Source organism: Nematostella vectensis, chromosome 7, assembly GCF_932526225.1.
Source record: "Nematostella vectensis chromosome 7, jaNemVect1.1, whole genome shotgun sequence".
Classification (NCBI taxonomy): Eukaryota; Metazoa; Cnidaria; class Anthozoa; order Actiniaria; family Edwardsiidae; genus Nematostella; species Nematostella vectensis.
The window spans coordinates 13181625-13208320 of NC_064040.1; the positions used below are offsets into that span (position 1 = coordinate 13181625).

Genomic DNA, 26696 nt, shown 5'->3' on the forward strand with positions numbered 1-26696 from the left:
GGACCCCGACAGGTACGGTCGCCATGGCTACTTGAGATTGTAGAAATAGGTTTGATGATTTACTTGTTGTCCTTTATTTACCTTAAATTTGTTAGGAGAAATCCAATCTTTACATCTATTCCATAGCTTGGCGAGGGGGGGAGGGGTTCGGTCTTGTTGTTGAAACGAGCAAGAAACTTTTATTATCACAGGTAACCTCAACTTGGATATTGTGCCTTCGATGTAGCCTGGATGAAATTTATTAAGCTATTTTGGGCGAGTAAATTGGGAACTCAACAGCGTTACTCTAGAAATACTCGCACAAAAAGACTAAAAAAAATTATCCAGACTACTTTGAAGAAACTACAACCAAGTACGAACATTATAGAGATTTTTAAGATTTTTATTTCATAGTAGAATAAACGGCTCATTTTAACTCCATATGTGATTGGTCACTCCCATTTTAAACATATTCCCCACGGGTTGTGTTGTCCTTCGTATGTATTGCCTTATATGGGCATAGATGCCCATATTTAGAAGAGCTAAAGTTTTCGCGCTCCCTGATCTCCAGAAAACATGGTAAAAAATACTCATTCCTGTCAATTTGCGACTCGCGGCAAAAATTATTTACCAAAACTTGCTCGCTTGGTCAAATCTTTTCCTTACTAATCCTATAAAGTCCTTAGACCCAGGCCTCCAAGTGATTGACCGAGCGGGTTTGAAGGTCACCCAAATATTGATATGAAGGGTGCGGCACCAGGGGGTGTAGCCAGTCGGGGTGTCCCCCCCCCCTCCCTCTAGCAGCCAAAAATACAGTAAGTGTATGAGACATTATCTAAAGTACAGGAGAAAATGCCCCGAAAGGGCCTTTTGGGCCCTCCAGTCCTGTTAAAACTCCTATCAACTCCTAGCTGCATACCGTGTGTGCTTGGGGTAGCAGTAATCATTTTTGATAGATACGCGACTTTCCCTGTATTATTTAACACTTTAAAAATAGAATTGAGCTGTTTTGCTCGTAGGATGGATTTTTCTCGAATTCCCCGCAATTCAAGCATGTTTCATTCATAATACTGGAATGAACATCAAGTCGGATCGACAAGCTTCAATTCAATTATAAAGTCACGATCCAATGAAAACGTGTTTTACTAGAGAAGTACACCGTAGTTTTTATAACAGTGATTTGTGTATTCTGCGGATTCTGTTCTCATTTTCTAAGAAGTGGCATGCTTCTATTGAAACTTTGTACGAATTTCATGTAACGTCTAACATATGACGTAAGTAATCAACGTTAATGTCAAGACCCTCAATAATTCGAATATCAAACTAAGCTGTACAGTAGACTATACTGATACTAGTACCACGGACCCTGGATAAATCAAACCTCGCATATGGCTGTACAGTAGAACTATACTGATTAGTACCACAGACCCTGGATAAATCAAACCTCACACATGGCTGTACAGTAGAACTATACTAATACTAGTACCACAGACCCTGGATAAATCAAACCTCACACATGGCTGTACAGTTGAACTATACTAATACTAGTACCACGGACCCTGGATAAATCAAACCTCACACATGGCTGTACAGTAGAACTATACTGATTAGTACCACAGACCCTGGATAAATCAAACCTCACACATGGCTGTACAGTAGAACTATACTAATACTAGTACCACAGACCCTGGATAAATCAAACCTCACACATGGCTGTACAGTTGAACTATACTAATACTAGTACCACGGACCCTGGATAAATCAAACCTCACATATGGCTGTACAGTAGAACTATACTGATTAGTACCACGGACCCTGGATAAATCAAACCTCACACATGGCTGTACAGTAGTACTATACTGATTAGTACCACGGACCCTGGATAAATCAAACCTCATACATGGCTGTACAGTCAAACTATACTGATTAGTACCACGGACCCTGGATAAATCAAACCTCACACATGGCTGTACAGTAGACTATACTGATTAGTACCACAGACCCTGGATAAATCAAACCTCATACATGGCTGTACAGTAGAACTATACTGATACTAGCACCACGGACCCTGGATAAATCAAACCTCACACATGGCTGTACAGTAGAACTATACTGATTAGTACCACGGACCCTGCGTAAATCAAACCTCATACATGGCTGTACAGTAGAACTATACTGATTAGTACCACGGACCCTGGATAAATCAAACCTCACACATGGCTGTACTTTAGTACTATACTAATACTAGTACCACGGACCCTGGATAAATCAAACCTCACACATGGCTGTACAGTAGAACTATACTAATACTAGTACCACGGACCCTGGGTAAATCAAACCTCACACATGGCTGTACAGTAGAACTATACTAATACTAGTACCACGGACCCTGGATAAATCAAACCTCATACATGGCTGTACAGTAGTACTATACTGATTAGTACCACGGACCCTGGATAAATCAAACCTCACACATGGCTGTACAGTAGAACTATACTGATTAGTACCACGGACCCTGGGTAAATCAAACCTCATACATGGCTGTACAGTAGAACTATACTGATTAGTACCATGGACCCTGGATGAATCAAACCTCATACATGGCTGTACAGTAGAACTATACTAATTAGTACCACGGACCCTGGATAAATCAAACCTCACACATGGCTGTACAGTAGAACTATACTAATACTAGTACCAAGGACCCTTGATAAATCGAACCTCACACATGGCTGTACAGTAGAACTATCCTGATTAGTACCACAGACCCTGGATAAATCAAACCTTATACTAGCTGTACAGTAGAACTATACTAATACTAGTACAACGGACCCTGGATAAATCAAACCTCACACATGGCTGTACAGTAGAACTATACTGATTAGTACCACGGACCCTGGATAAATCAAACCTCATACATGGCTGTACAGTAGACTATACTGATTAGTACCACGGACCCTGGATAAATCTAACCTCATACATGGCTGTACAGTAGAACTATACTAATACTAGTACAACGGACCCTGGATAAATCAAACCTCACACATGGCTGTACAGTAGAACTATACTGATTAGTACCACGGACCCTGGATAAATCAAACCTCACACATGGCTGTACAGTAGAACTATACTGATTAGTACCACGGACCCTGGATAAATCAAACCTCATACATGGCTGTACAGTAGACTATACTGATTAGTACCACGGACCCTGGATAAATCAAACCTCGCACATGGCTGTACAGTAGAACTATACTGATTAGTACCACGGACCCTGGATAAATCAAACCTCATACATGGCTGTACAGTAGAACTATACTAATACTAGTACAACGGACCCTGGATAAATCAAACCTCACACATGGCTGTACAGTAGAACTATACTGATTAGTACCACGGACCCTGGGTAAATCAAACCTCACACATGGCTGTACAGTAGTACTATACTGATTAGTACCACGGACCCTGGATAAATCAAACCTCACACATGGCTGTAAAGTAGAACTATACTAATACTAGTACCATGGACCCTGGATAAATCAAACCTCACACATGGCTGTACAGTAGAACTATACTAATACTAGTACCACGGACCCTGGATAAATCAAACCTCACACATGGCTGTACAGTAGAACTATACTAATACTAGTACCACGGACCCTGGATAAATCAAACCTCACACATGGCTGTACAGTAGAACTATACTGATTAGTACCACGGACCCTGGATAAATCAAACCTCATACATGGCTGTACAGTAGACTATACTGATTAGTACCACGGACCCTGGATAAATCAAACCTCGCACATGGCTGTACAGTAGAACTATACTAATACTAGTATCACGGACCCTGGATAAATCAAACCTCATACATGGCTGTACAGTAGAAGTATACTAATACTAGTACCACGGACCCTGGATAAATCAAACCTCACACATGGCTGTACAGTAGAACTATACTAATACTAGTACCACGGACCCTGGATAAATCAAACCTCACACATGCCTGTACAGTAGAACTATACTAATACTAGTACCACGGACCCTAGTCCGTCCCGAACCTAGTAGTACTTTAGAGTCTAGACAGCGAGAGTTTGGTGTCTCTCATTTATTTTAATTAAAATGTTTCCGCAAAGTTTATATTGAATAAGATAGAACACAAAACTACGTTTAAGACTTTTATTCTTCTTGGAAGTGCTTTTTATATAAACATCTATTCATATTTTTTTTAGTGAGTTTAAAAGAAATACTATGCTAAAAACACTGTCTGGTGGTTCTCTCTAAATATTTTGTTAACTTGACATGGCTGGGGTGTAATGTGTAGTGTGGTTTTGCTTTTCTATAATAAAAATCGCATAAATTTTGGTCATTCCGGCATTGGTTTTGGTGTTGTTGTTAGGAATAACTTTGGCTGTGTTTAGCACCTACAACAGGCACTGTATCCAGTCATCATCGCTGATTATTTATATCGTTTAATGCCTACCATAAAACATAATTTTAATCGTTATGTAGTATCAGCAGGGAAACGAAGAAAACCATATCAACGAACATTATATGAGCGCCCATGATTTCTATATCAATGTCCATTAGCACTCTAAAGTATAAGTGGATAAGTTGGAGATTTGTGCTGTACAATATCTGAAGTCTTCGACTTTCTCGATTATTGCAGTTTGTGTCTGGTACGTCAATCTTTGAAGGCATTATCGCCAAGGGACGTGAATATATACATTTTACCAGTAGACCAGCTACTGTAGAAGCTCTAAAATAAAAGTCCGTCAATGGCTTGCATTTCCATTTGTGCCAAAATACCTCTCTTATCAATCATTTCTATCGTCTATTTGGATGAAACCCAGGCTACATAGACCCGTTTCTGATGGTCTGAATAGTCCAGATTATAACTCCATTTTACGGCTGGACATAGGGATTAAAGACTCATAAAAACAATTCAAGCCTCGGTTCCAGGCGAACCATTCGCAGACAAAAGTGAAATCACGAGAAGTTAACAATAACTTGCGTTGTTTTATTATAAGCTCCAGGGGATGCGCGATAGTATGCGCATGGATTTTGCACCAAACCGAGGCTCGCACTGTATTTATGCGTTATTAGTTCGTATGTCCAGCGGGCATAGTAGAAATCGAAACTGGACTATTGCATTATGGGTAGACTGAGAATGCTCCTTTATAAGATGTGCATTTGTTTACTTCTTCTGCATTAGTTTAAGAATCTGTAGCGCCCTGGGGTCAGGCTGCTCGGACGGCTTCTGTTCATCTTTGTTTAATAACCTCGCCGCTGATGCAGAGCTCTGATCAGCCTCCTGATTCTCCCAATCCGGGATACTATGTTGAGACGAAGCACTTCCGGGAGGAGCCAGCCAATCAGGAAGAGGGTCATCTTTCGGAGGGTCCTCCCTAGGACGGGGGCTCTGAGGAGGTTGAGTGCGTGTGTCCCTTCGGGACCCTACAGGTGAGTTCATAGAGTCATTGAATTCGTCATGCTGAGGGGAATCCATTATGTTCCCGGATGATTCGTGCAAATTCCCGGATGCTCGACTATGCAAATGACCTTGGCTTTTAAGCAAATTCAAAATAAGGGACACCTGCTGTTCCAGCTGCGTCATCTTCATATTCATGACTTCGATCTCGCGCCGAACTTCGCCTTTCATTTCCGTAAGACTGGAAATCACGTCGACAGAGTCTTGGAATAGTTCGGGCTTTGCTCGGAGAGTGTTCGGGGTTCGGGTGCGTTCGGGAAGGACCATCCTTTCTGCCGGGAGCGCGGCTTCCTCCACGCTGTTATGAGCGTGATCGACAGTGGAGTCTGGGATATCGTACGTGTAGGCAAGTTCTTCCACCAGGCTGAGCTTGCGGTTCCGTTTCCCGCGATAGGTGACGCTGACAGGCCGAAGGTCATCTCCGCCCTCCTCGTCATGGACCACTATGCTCGGCGTACGGCGGCGAATCGTGAGCTGAACACACACGAAATACTTATGTTATTTAAGGACTCCCTGCCAGCCGACATTTTGTCATCCTGACAAAATATCAAGTGCGAGAAAACATCTTTACCCATCAGCTGATTCCAGAAAACTGTAATATTTTCGATCGAAATTGGGATATAACGTTGTAGACGTCTTGATATTAATAATTTTCTTTAAGTAATTATTTCAATTTTGGATAAAACGATTACAAAAGTGTGGCTTACAATGGTTTTTAAAGGAAAACTGTTAAAAACAGCCTTACAAATATGCATATTTCTAAACAGTTTCTAAATCTTATCAACAACTGCAGGAAGAGACAGCTGCCATTTCTTGGAATCTTTCAAAAATAAGATCTTCCTAAAATTTTCCATAATTATTCCATAATTCCTACCAATCACTGAAATCCAAGTTTACCGAACCCTATTTAAGCATTCTATGCACAATGATTTGATTTATATGACTTTATTGTCATTGTAAAGTAAGGAGGGATTCACACAAGATTTGTAAAACTTCTTGGAACTTCTTAAAACTTCATAAAAGCTTCTAGTAATTTCTAGGAATACCTACCTCGTCTCTTAAGTTGTACGACAGCTGCAAATTCTTGGCAAACTTCATGGCGAACTCGGGGTAGAATTCGAGCACTTCAAGCAGAGCGTCTCTCTGAATGCAGTGTAGGTCACAGTAGGTCAGCGCATGTACATCGACCGCTGATTGGCCAACCGTGGGCTCATTGCACACGTTATCGCCAAATACGTCACCTTCGCCTGAAAGGGCAATATATTTTACGGTCATACATTGTAAACCATATTTTTGTGCTTATAATGATGATGTTGCTTGTAGAGATGGAAAAGGTTGCCGCAAAGGTATTGACCGATTAGATCATTGTGATACATCTTAATCAAACATAAACGTCGTCAAAGTGCAAACGGCGAGTTGAGACACGATAGTGATTTGCCATTTGAGATGAAAAACGTGTATAGCAATAAGCGTGCATTATCATGCTGCTGCTGCTGATGATGATGATGATGATGATGATGATGATGATGATGATGATGATAATGATAGTGATTATTAAATGTTGTTTATGATTGGCAGTCATATCAACGTATCATACCAACGTATGATTGTTTGTTTGTTTTACCAAAATAATAGTTATAATCATACCTATACAAATTTTCTTATTACAATTGGTAGGGGGATAAAGAAACCCTAACAGGCTTTTGAAATGTGTCCACCTGTCCAAAAATATCATATAAATTCTTATTAGAAGCATCAATAATACTGACGCTGATGATATAAATACATGAGATAAGACGTTACCTAGCAACCCAACAACGGCTTCCCCCTGCTTGACCTCGAGTGAGCCCCGTGCGATGAAATACAAAACGTCCAGGCTTTCCCCGTGATGAATGATTCGATCGTTAGGTGCCACGTGACAGATCCAGAAATTCCTTGCGATGGCACGCTTGACGCCCATTGGTGCGTCGCGAAAGGCTAAATTATTCTCCAGGACTACGCGGTTCAGATGTACACAGATGTCCGCCTGTAAGTCCTTGGGGCAGTACTTGAGCACCTGAGGGATGAATGACCTGAGGAATTACATGCTGCAGCAGGGAATTTATGGTATAACCAGAAAGACAAAGCTTTAAATCTGAAAGGTCCGCATTGAATTTGAAAGGTAAGCATTTCGGGGTAAATGCTCCAAACATCAGAGAAACAACTGTGTTCAGAAAGGCGTGGGTAGCGTAGTTGATAGTGTCTCGCTAGCCTGTGCCTCTCTCTCTCCCGGTTTCCGGTTTCGATTCCTGGTGCCAACCTCAATTGTGTTTGTTGGTTCAAGCTTTTTTTTTTTCAAGAAGGAAGAGAGGGTGGGATAGGGGACAAGCATTCCAAATTTATTCATTTGCTTATAGTCCGCATGGAAAAAAGATTGTGTTTACGCATGCCTTTGTTACTCGCCTCATCTGTATCTATGCCTTTGATACTCACCTCATCTGTATCTATGCCCTTGTTACTCACCTCATCTGTATCTATGCCCTTGTTACTCACCTCATCTGTATCTATGCCCTTGTTACACGCCTCATCTGTATCTATGCCCTTGTTACTAACCTCATCTGTATCTATGCCCTTGTTACACGCCTCATCTGTATCTATGCCCTTGTTACACGCCTCATCTGTATCTATGCCCTTGTTACTCACCTCATCTGTATCTATGCCCTTGTTACTCACCTCATCTGTATCTATGCCCTTGTTACTCACCTCATCTGTATCTATGCCCTTGTTACTCACCTCATCTGTATCTTTGCTTTGTTACTCACCTCATCTGTATCCACGCCTTTGTTACTCACCTCATCTGTATCTATGCCCTTGTTACCCACCTCATCTGTATCTTTGCTTTGTTACTCACCTCATCTGTATCCACGCCTTTGTTACTCACCTCATCTGTATCTATGCCCTTGTTACTCACCTCATCTGTATCTATGCCCTTGTTACTCACCTCATCTGTATCTATGCCTTTGTTACTCACCTCATCTGTATCTATGCCTTTGTTACTCACCTCATCTGTATCTATGCCCTTGTTACTCACCTCATCTGTATCTATGCCCTTGTTACACGCCTCATCTGTATCTATGCCCTTGTTACTCACCTCAACTGTATCTATGCCCTTGTTACTCACCTCATCTTTATCTATGCCTTTGTTACTCACCTCATCTGTATCTATGCCCTTGTTACTCACCTCATCTGTATCTTTGCTTTGTTACTCACCTCATCTGTATCTATGCCCTTGTTACTCACCTCATCTGTATCTATGCCCTTGTTACTCACCTCATCTGTATCTATGCCCTTGTTACACGCCTCATCTGTATCTATGCCCTTGTTACTAACCTCATCTGTATCTATGCCCTTGTTACACGCCTCATCTGTATCTATGCCCTTGTTACACGCCTCATCTGTATCTATGCCCTTGTTACTCACCTCATCTGTATCTATGCCCTTGTTACTCACCTCATCTGTATCTATGCCCTTGTTACTCACCTCATCTGTATCTATGCCCTTGTTACTCACCTCATCTGTATCTTTGCTTTGTTACTCACCTCATCTGTATCCACGCCTTTGTTACTCACCTCATCTGTATCTATGCCCTTGTTACTCACCTCATCTGTATCTTTGCTTTGTTACTCCCCTCATCTGTATCCACGCCTTTGTTACTCACCTCATCTGTATCTATGCCCTTGTTACTCACCTCATCTGTATCTATGCCCTTGTTACTCACCTCATCTGTATCTATGCCTTTGTTACTCACCTCATCTGTATCTATGCCTTTGTTACTCACCTCATCTGTATCCACGCCTTTGTTACTCACCTCATCTGTATCTATGCCTTTGTTACTAACCTCATCTGTATCTATGCCCTTGTTACTCACCTCATCTGTATCTATGCCTTTGTTACTAACCTCATCTGTATCTATGCCTTTGTTACTCACCTCATCTGTATCCACGCCTTTGTTACTCACCTCATCTGTATCCACGCCTTTGTTACTCACCTCATCTGTATCTATGCCCTTGTTACACGCCTCATCTGTATCTATGCCCTTGTTACTCACCTCATCTGTATCTATGCCCTTGTTACTCACCTCATCTGTATCTATGCCTTTGTTACTCACCTCATCTGTATCTATGCCCTTGTTACTCACCTCATCTGTATCTTTGCTTTGTTACTCACCTCATCTGTATCCACGCCTTTGTTACTCACCTCATCTGTATCTATGCCCTTGTTACTCACCTCATCTGTATCTATGCCCTTGTTACTCACCTCATCTGTATCTATGCCTTTGTTACTCACCTCATCTGTATCTATGCCCTTGTTACTCACCTCATCTGTATCTATGCCTTTGTTACTCGCCTCATCTTGTATCTTTGCCCTTGTTACTCGCCCCATCTGTATCTATGCCATTGATACTCACCTCATCTGTATCTATGCCTTTGTTACTCATCTCATCTGTATCTACGCCTTTGTTACTCACCTCATCTGTATCTATGCCCTTGTTACTCGCCCAAGTTGACATGAAGTAGTCTATAATTCTATCAGCTAACACGGACGGTAGCTTATACAGCTTGCTGAACTGCCGCATGTTATCGATGATTGAGTGATATTTAGCAGTGTTCTTTTGGGACTGCTGCAGGATCGCCGACACTTGCCCAAAAATCAGCGAGAACAAAATCGCTGCAATAGAAAAGAAAGTGATGTTTGTGTAGATAAGCGCGAACCCAGGATTTGCTGGGAACGGGTCGGGGGTCTGAAGTTACACACAGGAAACAATCACATAACATTTCCTTATATGGGTAATCGTATTTAGCATAATTTGAAAATCGAATACACCTATTTCAAAATATGTTGTCAGTGCAAATGGCTAATCCCAATTGTCGAATGGCAGTTCTAAGATCGAAAAATACCATGGAACACGTCAAAATTCTACTGAATGCAGGAAAATTAGGATAATTTATGCGATTATATTACTTATCATCTTTATTCTTACAAATAATTATACCCATAAGCAGTGATTGGTCTTTGCAATGACAACGTTTATTGAAATAGGTGTATTTTCACCAAGATAGTTGGATAATCATCAAATCTTGCAAATTGCTTAGAGAAACAGTTTATAAAATCTACTATATTTGTTTATTGTTCAGGAAGCTTACGAACGAGTTGTAATTTCTGATACATAAATCTCCATCTTACTATGCAAAAAGAATAGTATTGTCGATCCTTTAAAATGAAACACTTAAGAGGGGGCTCTCGCTGTATCCCCCACCCAGTCACGTGATCATGGCGCTTCATCGTAGTTGCATAGCTAATTTTCAAGATCACTATGATGTCGACGGTTATGTTGACAAACTGACAAAATGACGGCTAGTAATAGTAATAATGATAATGATAAAAATGATAATGATGATGATGATAAAATAATAATAATGATGATGATAAAATGATGATGATAAAATATTGATGATGACGATGATAAAAATAATAATAATGATGATGATGATGATAAAATAATAATGATGATGATGATAAAATAATAATTATGATGATCATGATAAAAATAATAATAAAAATGATAATGATGATGATGATGGTATAGATGCTGTTGATAATGATTAGACAGTAGCTAGCTCAACTTACATCCTAGCAGCATGGTAACGCATCCAAACAGCTTTTCCGCCGTTGTGTTAGGGGATATATTCCCGAATCCGATTGTCGTGAGACTTGTAAGTGTGTAATACAACGCAGACACATAACGGGCAGCAATGGTAGGCCCTGTATTAGTATAGTCATATTCTGTGGAGTTGCCGTTCTTCTTATACTGCATGCCAATTTGATCAGCAAGTATGTAAAGCCAGCAGTGTACATCATATTTATCATATTTAGTCGCAATGACGTAAAACATGCAGGCCATCCAATGCGCAACGAGACAAAATGAGAGCATAAGGAGGAAGAATGTGGAAGCGCCGTACTCTAAATATTTGTCGATTTTGCGCGCGACGCGGCCTAGACGAAGAAGACGAAAGACACGAAGGAAGCTCAAAAGGTTTGCAATCTCCTGCAAAAAAAAAAAAAAAACCTTTTTAAAGGTTAAAATGTAATTTAAAAATGTACAAGAGAGCCTTCATTAATGGGCCTTCATTAAGCAGATAACTTCTATATAACGTACACTTTCCAAATTCTTCAGTTTAACCTCAATTAAGCAGATTAAACTAAATCTAGGTACTACAGCACATGCCTCCCGGGTCATTTAATGTAAGATAAGGAGAGTGCGATTTCTAGATCAATATACATATATAGTTGTTAAAATAAATAGTAATAATTTTGTAGATCTAGATGTCGTCAAACTTTGTGAGCTTCCTCGTCACCAACGAGCGACTTGTTCTAAAAAATCACGTGACGACACGAGTCTCAAACTCACGCCAAAAAAAGCACAGAAATAGCTACAGCCATCACGCGAGAGAGTGACGACCAAGAAATGGCTGCAGCCATCCGCGAGAGGGTGACGACCAAGAAATGGCTACAGCCATCCGCGAGAGAGTGACGACCAAGAAATGGCTACAGCCATCACGCGAGAGAGTGACGACCAAGAAATGGCTACAGCCATCCGCGAGAGAGTGACGACCAAGAAATGGCTACAGCCATCCGCGAGAGAGTGACGACCAAGAAATGGCTACAGCCATCACGCGAGAGGGTGACGACCAAGAAATGGCTACAGCAATCACGCGAGAGAGTGACGACCAAGAAATGGCTACAGCCATCACGCGAGAGAGTGACGACCAAGAAATGGCTGCAGCCATCACGCGAGAGAGTGACGACCAAGAAATGGCTACAGCCATCACGCGAGAGAGTGACGACCAAGAAATGGCTACAGCCATCACGCGAGAGAGTGACGACCAAGAAATGGCTGCAGCCATCACGCGAGAGGGTGGTTACGACCTTTACTGTGCTTATTTTGGCGTGAGTTTGAGACTCGTGTCGTCACGTGATTTTTTAGTACAAGTCGCCCGTTGGTGATGAGAAAGCTAACAAAGTTTGACGACATCTAGATCTACCAAATTATTACTCTTTATTTTAACAAGTATAAATGTATATTTACTTCGGACATATAAACTTTCTGGCTGCTTCGTAGGCGCTGAATATGTTGTTTTTGTTATTTTGCCGCCAAAGAGCCATAAGCCCACCTCCAATCACCTGAGCGCGTACGAGTTTGTCACCCAAAAAAATCTAGCTATAATTTACTTACCGTTTGTTCCATTTCGGATTTTGGGATAAAATAAAGAACGCCGTAAGGAAGAGAGGATACCAAGTCAAGGACGAACCACGTTTTCAGATAATTCAATCGGATGAGGCGGGGATCATCGATTATCTCGCCATCTTTACCCACGTATGTGGTGTGGAAGTTCAACACAATGTCGGCTATGAACAGCCAATCCACTATCATGTCGAGAATGTTTAGGGGTTCGCTATTGTACTGAAATTGTAAATGGAGTTGATTGTTAGGGAATACACATGATAAGCGTTATATAAAGGCAGGTGGTGACGCAGGTGGTGACGCAGGTGGTGACGTCAGGTGGTGACGCAGGTGGTGACGTCAGGTGGTGACGCAGGTGGTGACGTCAGGTGGTGACGTCAGGTGGTGACGTCACCATCGAGCACATCTCTTTTATGACCTCTTTAATGTCTATGTGTTAATGGGGTGTGACGATCTACAAGCGTGAGACCTCCTAAGGTATAGAGGTTACTAGAACTTTATAACCTCAAATATAGGACGATCAGCCCCGTCTGCTTTTATAAAGAACCCCCCTTCCCACCGAGGAACAAAACATGGAACAACATCTGGCTTGAACTCAGAAAAAAAATTTAACTACACTATCTTTAAGTCAGGCTTCAATAAGTTCTTTCCAGATCATCTTAAGTTTTAATTCCAGCTCTCGAGAATTTTATTTAGTGTATTTTGTTACTTATATGTACAGCAACTTGTGATAAAAAGAGTTCCATTTACGCTAGCATTTCTGTGGATAGACAAATCCTTACCGCGAAGCAAACCATAAAAGGCACGGAAACAGTTGTGTAGAGCGTCAGAATCAGGATGACCCAGTCCCAGGAAGTTTTGAACGTGTTGTAGTGTAGGATGACACGAGGGGGTGTCTCCGGTATCTCCTGCTTGTACTGAGGGATGATGTCATCATTGAGTGACATCAGCTAAAGATAAAGCAGTGATGAAGCCATCATTAGCATCATTATCATCACTATAATATTCAGTATCCTTATCTTCCCCATAAATGCCATCCTGTTGAAAGCATCAACATCGTTGACATCGTCATCGTAGCTACAAACATATTGCTCCTGTCTTCATTATCATTATATCGTTATTATCATCGTCGTCATCATAGCTATAAACATCGTTACTGTCACCATCATCATTACATCATCATCGTCTTCGTCACCGTCGCTATAAACATTGCCGCTGCCATCATTATTATTATCATCATCGACATCGCTATATAGCCTAAATGTCATCATCATCATCACTTTGACGAAAAAATCCCACAGCGATGAAAACGAAAACTTAAAGTCGAGCTTATTTTTGTATCTTTATTAGTATAGGTAATCATACAGTTTTGAGTTTAAATTGAGATTAATATGCATTGTAGTTTCATAATTTCAACTTTTTGAAAAACACTGTAGAGTATCATACAGTATCTATCGTTTAAGAAAATAGTTATTTTCGTGTGTTTCGACTTTTAATGTAATTGCACTGGTATTACCACTTATTGCACTAGGGTTACATGAAAATTGCACTGCTCTCAGCTAATCAGAATCGAGAAATTTGTGCATGTATATTATCGAGATAAAAAGGAAAAAGGATCAATATCCTATCCTATATTATTCCTACAAAAATATAACAGCAAGTTGAAGACGTAAGTTGATATTAGTCATTTAAAAGCAATTCTCGGGAGTTCAACTAAGGCGATGTAAGAAAATATAAGAAATGAGAGAAAATAAAGGCAATATGAGAAAATATATGCAATGTGAGAAAATATTGACAAAGTTAGAAAATATATGAAATATGAGAAAGAATATGCAATGTGAGAAAATACAAGTAATTTGAGAAAGAATAAGCAATGTGAGACAATAGATGCAATATGAGAAAATATATGCGATGTGAGAGAACATATACAATGTGAGGAAATATCAATGAGAGACTAAGTACAGGGAAATTGTTTTCCTTTTTTAAATCTGGTTGCCTTTAAGGCAAGTCGTTATGTAAGTAGGTATTTTTTCTGTCAACGCTTAGGGAAATCGCTGCTGTTCGATTGAATTTGATTTAATTCGATTTAATTTTCTTAACACATTTCGTATTACCTAAAATCTAATATTGGTCAATTCGAGACAGCCCAAAAAATGTTGAAATACGGAAAATGTGAGAAATAACAAATTGCGAGTTCGCATTAGACATAATATATGTTTCGTATGACAGTTGGTGAATTTGATTGTTTGAGAATTAATTGTTCATAGGAAGCAAATGGAGAGCATTTGATCCACCCACTGACTCAGGACATGCATGAAATTTGATCTTGATGAAATATGAATAGGAAATGCTACCGAAAATAAGAAAGAATTCTAAATATCTTGTAATAAAAGCGTGAAATACAGACAATTACCAATCCAGACGCATCGATATGTTAATAGGCTATAATTCGACAGATTATTGTGAGTTTTTGCCATCATACTGTGACGTGTGAAGTGAAAAAAAAAATAGAAAAAAATGTATATAAGAAAAAATGTAATAATTCGGACGCCTAAAGCCCGAAAATCTAACCAACTTCGAGTCAATTTGACCATACGACCCTCAGACGAATTCACTGCCCCCCCCAAAAAAAAATACAAAAAAGAGAGGCAAACATGCAATGTGAAATCCGCAAGGCAATCTTAGCATTAACACAGAACATTTCATTTAGCGCAATAAGAAGGGGTGAAACGGCGGCTGTAGAAACGAATATTCCCCACAAAACATAAACGAGATGAATGTACAGTAAAACAAACAGATAATGCGCTTTACAGGTTATAAGAGTTGGACGAAAGCTAAAATATTCTATGTAAGAGAAGAAAAACGGAAGTTTCACGCCATAGGAAAATGTATCGAAATCATAAGGGGAAAAGCAGAAAAAAGATAGAAAATTTATATAAAAACGCAAAAAACCGTATTTGAGCAGAGAAGCGATAAAACTATCTTAAGCCTAATGGTGAGTTGTCGTTGGGTATAAAAAAATCTGAATTGAACAAAATTTAAAATCGTAATAGCAAAGAAAAGTGTGGACACATTGGACACTGTATTTTCCTTCAGCAAGGTGAAAATTGCGAGATAAATGTCTTTACTCACGTTAGCTCGGGGAAAGTGCCTTCTCATTACTTTCATCATCGTGAATTCATGAAGTTTGCGCCTCAAACGACCAAACCAATAAATATACATTCGAGTAATGACCCCAAGTCCCTATATCGAGCTGAAGCCATCATCAGCATCATTATCATCACCATAATATTCATTATCCTTATCTTCCCCATAAATGCCATCCTGTTGAAAGCATCAGCATCGTCGACATCGTCATCGTAGCTACAAACACATTGCTCCTGTCTTTATTATTATTACATCGTTATTATCATCGTCGTCATCATAGCTATAAACATCGTTACTGTAACCATCATCATTACATCATCATCGTCTTCGTCACCGTCGCTATAAACATTGCCGCTGCCACCATTATTATCATCATCATCAACATCGCTATATAGCCTAAATGTCATCATCATCATCACTTTGACAAAAAAATCCCACAGCGATGAAAACGAAAACTTAAAGTCGAGCTTATTTTTGTATCTTTATTAGTATAGGTAATCATACAGTTTTGAGTTTAAATTGAGATTAATATGCATTGTAGTTTCATAATTTCAACTTTTTGAAAAACACAAGAGTTCTGTAGAGTATCATACAGTATCTATCGTTTAAGAAAACAGTTATTTTCGTGTATTTCGACTTTTAATGTAATTGCACTGGTATTACCATTTATTGCACTAGGGTTACATGAAAATTGCACTGCTCTCAGCTAATCAGAATCGAGAAATTTGTGCATGTATATTATCGAGATAAAAAGGAAAAAGGATCAATATCCTATCCTATATTATTCCTACAAAAATATAACAGCTAGTTGAAAACTTAAGTTGATATTAGTCATTTAAAAACAATTCTAGCGAGTTCAACTAAGGCGATGTAAGAAAATATAAGAAATGAGGGAAAATAAAGGCAATACGAGAAAATATATGCAATGTGAGAAAATATTGACAAAGTGAGAAAATATATGAAATGTTAGAAAGAATATGCAATGTGAGAAAATACAAGTAATGTGAGAAAGAATAAGCAATGTGAGGCAATAGATGCAATATGAGAAAATATATGCGATGTGAGAGAACATATAAAATGTGAGGAAATATCAATGAGAGACTAAGTACAGGAAAATTGTTTTCCTCTTTTAAATCTGGTTGCCTTTAAGGCAAGTCGTTATGTAAGTAGGTATTTTTTCTGTCAACGCTTAGGGAAATCGCTGCTGTTCGATTGAATTTGATTTAATTCGATTTAATTTTCTTAACACATTTCGTATTACCTAAAATCTAATATTGGTCAATTCGAGACAGCCCAAAAAATGTTGAAATACGGAAAATGTGAGAAATAACAAATTGCGAGTTCGCATTAGACATAATATATGTTTCGTATGACAGTTGGTGAATTTGATTGTTTGAGAATTAATTGTTCATAGGAAGCAAATGGAGAGCATTTGATCCACCCACTGACTCAGGACATGCATGAAATTTGATCTTGATGAAATATAAATAGGAAATGCTACCGAAAATAAGAAAGAATTCTAAATATCTTGTAATAAAAGCGTGAAATACAGACAAATACCAATCCAGACGCATCGATATGTTAATAGGCTATAATTCGACAGATTATTGTGAGTTTTTGCCATCATACTGTGACGTGTGAAGTGAAAAAAAAAATAGAAAAAATGTATATAAGAGAAAATGTAATTATTCGGACACCTAAAGCCCGAAAATCTAATCAACTTCGAGTCAATTTGACCATACAACCCTCAGACGAATTCACTGCCCCCCCCCCAAAAAAAAAAATACAAAAAAGAGAGGCAAACATGCAATGTGAAATCCACAAGGCAATCTTAGCATTAACACAGAACATTTCATTTAGCGCAATAAGGAGGGGTGAAGCGGCGGCTGTAGAAACGAATATTCTCCACAAAACATAAACGAGATAAATGTACAGTAAAACAAACAGATAATGCGCTTTACAGGTTATAAGAGTTGGACGAAAGCTAAAATATTCTATGTAAGAGAAGAAAAAGGAAAATTCACGCCATAGGAAAATGTATCGAAATCATATGGGGAAAAGCAAAAAAAAGATAGAAAATGTATATAAAAACGCAAAAAACCGTATTTGAGCGAAGCAATAAAACTATCTTAAGCCTAATGGTGAGTTGTCGTTGGGCTATAAAAAAATCTGAATTGAACAAAATTTAAAATCGTAATAGCAAAGAAAAGTGTGGACACATTTGACACTGTATTTTCCTTCAGCAAGGTGAAAATTGCGAGATAAATGACTTTACTCACGTTAGCTCGGGGAAAGTGCCTTCTCATTACTTTCATCATCGTGAATTCATGAAGTTTGCGCCTCAAACGGCCAAACAAATTAACATACATTCGAGTAATGACCCCAAGTCCCTATATCGAGCTGAAGCCATCATCAGCATCATTATCATCACCATAATATTCATAATATTCATTATCCTTATCTTCCCCATAAATGCCATCCTGTTGAAAGCATCAGCATCGTCGACATCGTCATCGTAGCTACAAACACATTGCTCCTGTCTTTATTATTATAACATCGTTATTATCATCGTCGTCATCATAGCTATAAACATCGTTACTGTCACCATCACCATAACATCATCATCGTCTTCGTCACAGTCGCTATAAACATTGCCGCTGCCATCATTATTATTACAATCATCATCATCATCGACATCGCTATATAGCCTAAATGTCATCATCATCATCACTTTGACGAAAAAATCCCACAGCGATGAAAACGAAAACTTAAAGTCGAGCTTATTTTTGTATCTTTATTAGTATAGGTAATCATACAGTTTTGAGTTTAAATTGAGATTAATATGCATTGTAGTTTCATAATTTCAACTTTTTGAAAAACACAAGAGTTCTGTAGAGTATCATACAGTATCTATCGTTTAAGAAAATAGTTATTTTCGTGTATTTCGACTTTTAATGTAATTGCACTGGTATTACCACTTATTGCACTAGGGTTACATGAAAATTGCACTGCTCTCAGCTAATCAGAATCGAGAAATTTGTGCATGTATATTATCGAGATAAAAAGGAAAAAGGATCAATATCCTATCCTATATTATTCCTACAAAAATATAACAGCAAGTTGAAGACGTAAGTTGATATTAGTCATTTAAAAGCAATTCTCGGGAGTTCAACTAAGGCGATGTAAGAAAATATAAGAAATAAGAGAAAATAAAGGCAATATGAGAAAATATATGCAATGTGAGAAAATATTGACAAAGTTAGAAAATATATGAAATATGAGAAAGAATATGCAATGTGAGAAAATACAAGTAATTTGAGAAAGAATAAGCAATGTGAGACAATAGATGCAATATGAGAAAATATATGCGATGTGAGAGAACATATAAAATGTGAGGAAATATCAATGAGAGACTAAGTACAGGAAAATTGTTTTCCTTTTTTAAATCTGGTTGCCTTTAAGGCAAGTCGTTAGGTAAGTAGGTATTTTTTTCTGTCAACGCTTAGGAAATCGCTGCTGTTCGATTGAATTTGATTGAATTCGATTTAATTTTTTTTAACACATTTTGTATTACCTAAAATCTAATATTGGTCAATTCGAGACAGCCCAAAAAATGTTGAAATACGGAAAATGTGAGAAATAACAAATTGCGAGTTCGCATTAGACATAATATATGTTTCGTATGACAGTTGGTGAATTTGATTGTTTGAGAATTAATTGTTCATAGGAAGCAAATGGAGAGCATTTGATCCACCCACTGACTCAGGACATGCATGAAATTTGATCTTGATGAAATATACATGGGAAATGCTACCGACAATAAGAAAGAATTCTAAATATCTTGTAATAAAAGCGTGAAATACCGACAAATACCAATCCAGACGCATCGATAGGTTAATAGGCTATAATTCGACAGATTATTGTGAGTTTTCGCCATCATACTGTGACGTGTGAAGTGAAAAAAAATGTAAATAAGAAAATGTAATAATTCGGACGCCTAAAGCCCGAAAATCTAATCAACTTTGAGTCAATTTGACCATACGACCCTCAGACGAATGCAATGCAAAAAAAAGCCAAAATACAAAAAAGAGAGGCAAACATGCAATGTGAAATCCGCGAGGCAATCTTAGCAATAACACATAACATTTTTCATTTAGCGCAATAAGGAGGGGTGAAGCGGCGGCTGTAGAAACGAATATTCTCCACAAAACATAAACGAGATGAATGTACAGTAAAACAAACAGATAATGCGCTTTACAGGTTATGAGAATTATTAAAAGAAAGCTAAAAATATTCCATGTTAGAGAAGAAAAACGGAAGTTCCACGCCATAGGGAAATGTATCGAAATCATTAGGGGAAAGCAAAAAAAGATAGAAAGTGTATATAAAAAACGAATAAAAACCGTATTTGAGCAGAGAAGCAATAAAACTATCTTAAGCCTAAGGTGAGTTGTCGTTGGGTATAAAAATATTTGAATTGAACAAATCTGAATTAAACAACAAAATCCGAATTAAAATCGTAATAGCAAAGAAAAGTGTGGACACATTGGACACTGTATTTTCCTTCAGCAAGGTGAAAATTGCGAGATAAATGTCTTTACTCACGTTAGCTCGGGGAAAATGCCTTCTCATTACTTTCATCATCGTGATTTCATGAAGTTTGCGCCTCAAACGACCAAACAAATAAACATACATTCGAGTAATGACCCCAAGTCCCTATACCGAGCTCCTACAAAACCTCCTCCACATTCAATAACACGAAGCGGAGGAGCGCCCTACTCGAGGGCGAGAAACTCTGCCATTTTGAATTGGACGTGAAGCAATTTCCTTATGGCCAACAAGCAAACAGTCAAATCATGCTCCTTTCATCATAATTCCAAACATCCTGCCCAAATGAAGAAACAACATTTGCATTTTGACATGTGTATTATTTTTCGGCTAAATTGTTTAATGGCTCGTGCGTTTTTATATTAAGTCCTGCTCTTTTCCCATTGGACGAGGGATTTCTGTAATAGGAGTCTAAATGAATACAGGAAATGTACGCGTCGGCGGCCATAAGACGACACCGTCTTTTGAACTCAAGTATCATATGAGTCGGTCTACAAAGAACCACGCTCTCGTAGAGCGTCTCTTTTGCATTTTTATGAGCCTTCGGTCTTTTAAAAGCAAATACGGTAATTAGCTTTTGAATTGGGTCGTTCTTATTTTTGGGACATTTTAAGGCTGAATATGTTATTAACGATGTTCTTAAATTTTGGTGTGTATAAGAATATAATGCCCAATAAATTATTAGCAAGAGAATTACACTAATGATCAATAACAATAATAAAATTGTTACTATGAGCACAATTTGATTCTTCATTTTAAAACGCATCAGGATAAAAAAAGAAAAAAAAAATCTGCTATCTGAGCATCGGCGTGTCCTTAGCATTTTCTTAAAATTTGGTGAAATCTCAGACTGGACGTTCTTTTAAAAAGGTTAATATAAAAAAAGAGTGTATTTGATATTTTCATACAAACAGACAATATCTGAAGACAACGAATCTCAAACCAATATCATAACAATTGCCTTTGACTGAATTTTATACATATACCTTTTATAACCTAATAATAAATACTGTTGGCGAACTATCTAAAATCATATCACACCAACAGTATTTGACTGATAAATTTATGCATGAAATTTACACCAAAACTCCACATTCCAAAACAGAAACTTCCAATTTAGAAACTTTTTGGGACATTTCTCTGAGGGCCGACCTTCAAGACATTATAAATCCGCCAAACATTTGTGAAATGGAATGAATTTAGGCATGGCAACAACTCTTTTCTTGCTCAAATATCAGCACTTCAAGTCGTTTCGTAGGCGCCCTAGGTGTAAATTCATGCTTGCATATTTTTTTTTTGTTATTTGCTGCTTATTACATTTTTATCGCAAGTTTCGGGCGTTTGTTTTTGAAGCTAAAATTGTCGCGCGAGCGTAAATTGTTTTTCCCGCCAATTGATTTACCGCCTGAAAGTGTGTTCCCGGATGATCGCGCGCGCGTCTAACAACCGCCAAGTAATCACCAAGTAACGAGAAATGTCCCAACACCTTCCGCGGAAAAAGTACCATTTTGTAGTTATTTTCCCGCCAAAAGTCGGAGCGCGCGGGAGTTTGCCATCCCAAAAGAAACGTGATTCCTTGGTGCAAATCGCCTAGTTTATGCAGAGTTATAAGAGCAGTATAGCTAGCTTACGTGTGTGATCTGTTGCGCATTCTTCTGCGACGCAGACTTCTGCTTGAACGCAACCAGTACGGTCTTATGTCTTGTGAGGGACTTGTTTAGGCGAGCCCATCCTTTGGCGCCGCCTTGATCTACAACCAAACCACCAGCGTCAGAAAGCGCACTTTCTGCCTTACGTACTTCGTATTGATTGTGTAACACGCATTACTTTTGTTTGTCACTTTGTTTGCGTTTGTGCTGTCTGTGCCATTTATATGCAAATTTTATAAGCAGATACGAGACAAACAACCTAGCCTGCGGGCAGGCAGGCGAGTAGGTAGTTTAGGCTAGTGAGTAGGTAGTTCAGGCAAGTGAGCAGGTATTTCAGGTAAGTAAGCATGTAGTTCAGGATAGTGAATAGGTAGTTCAGGCTAGTGAGTAGGTAGTTCAGGCTAGTGAGCAGGTAGTTCAGGCTAGTGAGCAGGTAGTTCAGGCTAGTGAGTAGGTAGTTCAGGCTAGTGAGTAGGTAGTTCAGGCTAGTGAGCAGGTAGTTCAGGCTAGTGAGTAGGTAGTTCAGGTTAGTGAGTAGGTAGTTCAGGCTAGTGAGCAGGAATTTCAGGTAAGTAAGCATGTAGTTCAGGCTAGTGAGCAGGTAGTTCAGACTAGTGAGCACGTAGTTCAGACTAGTGAGTAGGTAGTTCAGACTAGTGAGTAGGTAGTTCAGGCTAGTGAGCAGGTATTTCAGGTAAGTAAGCATGTAGTTCAGGCTAGTGAGTAGGTAGTTCAGGCTAGTGAGCAGGTATTTCAGGTAAGTAAGCATGTAGTTCAGGCTAGTGAGTAGGTAGTTCAGCCTAGTAAGTAGGTAGTTCAGACTAGTGAGCAGGTAGTTCAGGCTAGTGAGCAGGTAGTTCAGGCTAGTGAGCAGGTAGTTCAGGCTAGTGAGTAGGTAGTTCAGGCTAGTGAGTAGGTATTTCAGGATAGTGAGTATGTAGTTCAGGCTAGTGAGCAGGTAGTTCAGGCTAGTGAGTAGGTAGTTCAGGCTAATGAGCAGGTAGTTCAGGCTAGTGAGCAGGTAGTTCAGGCTAGTGAGTAGGTAGTTCAGGATAGTGAGCAGGTAGTTCAGGCTATTGAGTAGGTAGTTCAGGCTAGTGAGTAGGTAGTTCAGGCTAGTTAGTAGGTAGTTCAGACTAGTGGTAGGTAGTTCAGACTAGTGAGTAGGTAGTTCAGGATAGTGAGTATGTAGTTCAGGCTAGTGAGCAGGTAGTTCAGGCTAGTGAGTAGGTAGTTCAGGCTAATGAGCAGGTAGTTCAGGCTAGTGAGCAGGTAGTTCAGGCTAGTGAGTAGGTAATTCAGGCTAGTGAGCAGGTAGTTCAGGCTATTGAGTAGGTAGTTCAGGCTAGTGAGCAGGTAGTTCAGGCTAGTGAGCAGGTAGTTCAGGCTATTGAGCAGGTAGTTCAGGCTAGTGAGCAGGTAGTTCTGGCTAGTGAGTAGGTAGTTCAGGCTAGTGAGTAGGTAGTTCAGGCTAGTGAGTAGGTAGTTCAGGCTAGTGAGTAGGTATTTCAGGATAGTGAATAGGTAGTTCAAGCTAGTGAGCAGGTAGTTCAGGCTAGTGAGTAGGTAGTTCAGTATAGTGAGTAGGTAGTTCTGGCTAGTGAGTAGGTAGTTCAGGCTAGTGAGTAGGTAGTTCAGACTAGTGAGTAGGTAGTTCTGGCAAGTAAGTAGTGTTGTAATATGTATATTGCCCTCCTTGGGTTCCCTGTGGCCCCTGATGTTTGATTGGGACCCCCCATAGGGGCTGGTTCCTCGTTGAAGCTCGGAGTTAGTTGTAATTTAGATTTTGAGAAATATTAGTTGAATTAAACCACGAATTGAAAGCATAATCGTGAGGATCTGAACTTATAACATGGTGTCAGAAGTCAAGTAAAAGTTTAACGAGAATCAAGGTAAAGAATATCGAGAAAAGAATTGAAATTATGGCAGAAGTAGAGTCGCACAGGACTCCTGGTCCACTGGTGCTGGATGCCCAAGCCTCAGAAAATTGGAGGAAATTTATTATGCAGTTCGAAATTTACCTAGTGGCGAAAGGAAAGGATGAGAAACCTGACAAGTTGAAGGTGAACTTGCTACTCAATTGTGCTGGAGCAGATGCAATTGAAGAATATAGTCATTTTGTTTTCAACGAAGGAGAAAGCAATGAATCTTATGAAGATGTGTGTAGAAAGTTCAAGGAACACTGTCAGGGAGCAAGAAACGTCATCTATGAGCGCCTTGTGTTTAATCAAAGAAACCAGAAAGAAGGTGAGAGGATGGACAATTTCGTGAGTGAGCTGAAACGCTTATCGTTGACATGTGAGTTTGGGACCCTCAGAGATTCACTGATCAGAGATCGTATTGTGGGAGGGGTGCTCTCGAATGAGTTGAGAGGGGAGTTGTTAAAAAAGCCAGATTTGACACTCCAAAGTGCCCATGATTACTGTAGAACCTATGAAGCTGCTGAGTTGCAGAAATTCAAGTTTGCTTCACCAACTGGTTCACAGCAGCCATTGAGTGTACACCCAGTTCAAGGAAAGGAGAGAGCACCTAATCCTACCTGTAAGTTTTGTGGTTTTCAGCACAGTTTCACAAAACCAAGTATTTGTCCTGCCTTAAGAAAGAAATGTAGAAATTGCCAACAAGAGGGACACTTTGCAAAGTTGTGTCCTCTTAAGGGTAAGAAAGAAACACCGGTCAGCACAGTAGAGCAAGAAAACCAGTTTGAGAGTATGGGCCAAGGTGATCGTGGGGGTGATCCACACTTATACTTTGGATCAGTAGAACTTGGGACTGTGTCCAGCCCCAATAGCACAAAGAAGAGCGTGATTACCCTTAGGATTGCACAAAAAGAGGTAAAAGTCAAAGCTGATACAGGTGCAGAGGCCAATGTGATGCCATATCATGTATATAAGGCCATCACTACACAACCGCTACGAAAGATTCATCAGCCTCTTAAAGGATGGCTCGCAGACAAGGCAATTCATCCTGTTGGATGTGTTCGCCTTCCAACCCAGTACAAGAACCGAAAAATAGATCTGCTGTACCTTGTTGTGCATGGAGAGTTTACACCCCTGTTGAGTTGTGAAGCCTGCCTAGACTTAGAGGTGCTCAAGTTTATGAATCTTGACCTGATAGACACACCAGAAAGACTGGCTGAGGAGACCACACAAGGAAATGGCAACAAGCCGAATGCAGAATTGTTGGTAGAAGATCCGGTTCTATCCCAGTACCAAGATTGTTTTAGTAACAAACCGGGAAGACTGCCAAACAAGGTACACCTAGAGATAGATCCATCAGTGCCTGCAGTAGTCCACCCCCCTAGGAAGATCCCCATATCCCTGCTTGAACCGACAAGAGAAAAACTCCAAGAGATGGAACAAGATGGGATTATCGTTAAAGAAGAAGAGCACACACCGTGGGTGTCTTCAATGTTGGTTGTTGACAAACGAAAAGAGAAGGACAGAGCCAACCCACCATCTAAAGACAGTGTCCGTATCTGCATCGATCCCAGGGATCTGAATAAGGCCCTCAAGAGGCCACACTACCCCATGGTCACTGTTGAGCAAGTTGCCGATCGCCTTTCTGAAGCTACAATGTTCACCACACTGGATGCATGCAGTGGATACTGGCAGGTGGAGGGAGATGAGGAAAGCTCGAAACTTCTGACATTCAACACACCTTGGGGACGGTATAGATTTACACGGCTGCCATTTGGAATTTCATCTGCTCCTGAGATATACCAACGAGAGATGGACAGGCTCTTCGCTGGAGTTGCAGTTGAAATAATTGTTGATTATTTTTTAATCCATGGAAAAGATATAAGTGATGTTGATAGGAAGATGATAGCAGTACTTGAAAGAAGCAGAGAGGTGGGCCTGAAATTTAATCCAAAGAAGATCAAGCTTCGAGTTCCAGAAATAAGCTATGTCGGACATGTGTTCACATCCGAGGGTTTGAAACCAGATCCTGAGAAAGTGCGTGCAATTAGTGAGATGCCACCCCCATCAGACAAAGATGGCGTGCAGCGATTCTTAGGAACAATCAACTACTTGGACAAGTTCATTGAACACAAAGCTGATCTGCAAGGCCCAATCTCCCAGCTGACCCAGCAAGTAGCAGTTTTCACCTGGGAGAAGCCTCAACAAGAGGCATTCGAGAAGCTCAAAGCTGTGATCACCCATGCACCAGTGTTGGCCTATTTTGACAATCACAAACAGACCATTCTGAATGTAGATGCGAGTAGCACTGGCCTTGGTGCAGTCATCATCCAAGAGGGTAAGCCGATTGCCTTTGGTTCAAAGACTTTGTCGTCTTGTGAGCAGAGATGTGCTAACATTGAAAGAGAGTTGTTAGCTATACTATGGGGAGCAGACAAGTTCCACACGTATGTATATGGCAGGCGAGTGATTGTAGAAACTGATCACAAACCATTGGAGGCAATTTTTAGGAAGCCCCTAAATGAATGCCCACCACGATTGCAGAGAATGCTTCTGAAGCTAACCAAGTATGATTTGGATGTGAGATATGTCCCAGGCAAGAAACAAATCATCTCTGATTG

At 39.7% G+C, this 26696-nt stretch overlaps 1 protein-coding gene across 13 annotated transcripts in view; it reads right to left on the reverse strand.

Annotated features, from left to right (window-relative positions):
• Positions 1-4144: 4144 nt before the first annotated feature.
• LOC5508227 (potassium voltage-gated channel subfamily H member 1) overlaps positions 4145-26696 on the reverse strand; it is a 49906-nt gene continuing 27354 nt past the window's right edge. For 11 of the 13 annotated variants that reach the window (XM_032376989.2, XM_032376994.2, XM_032376988.2 and 8 more), the window contains 8 exons: positions 22139-22257; positions 13535-13702; positions 12744-12971; positions 11138-11555; positions 9978-10177; positions 7274-7526; positions 6521-6717; positions 4145-5944 (listed from right to left, as the gene is read on the reverse strand). In XM_032376989.2, the coding sequence (XP_032232880.1) occupies positions 5177-5944; positions 6521-6717; positions 7274-7526; positions 9978-10177; positions 11138-11555; positions 12744-12971; positions 13535-13702; positions 22139-22257 (2351 nt within the window). In that variant the 3' untranslated portion in view covers positions 4145-5176. Of the gene's footprint in view, positions 5945-6520; positions 6718-7273; positions 7527-9977; positions 10178-11137; positions 11556-12743; positions 12972-13534; positions 13703-15884; positions 15997-20504; positions 20843-22138; positions 22258-26696 lie in introns of those variants that run through there. The other 2 variants (XM_032376995.2, XM_032376996.2) reach the window with 2 other exon arrangements.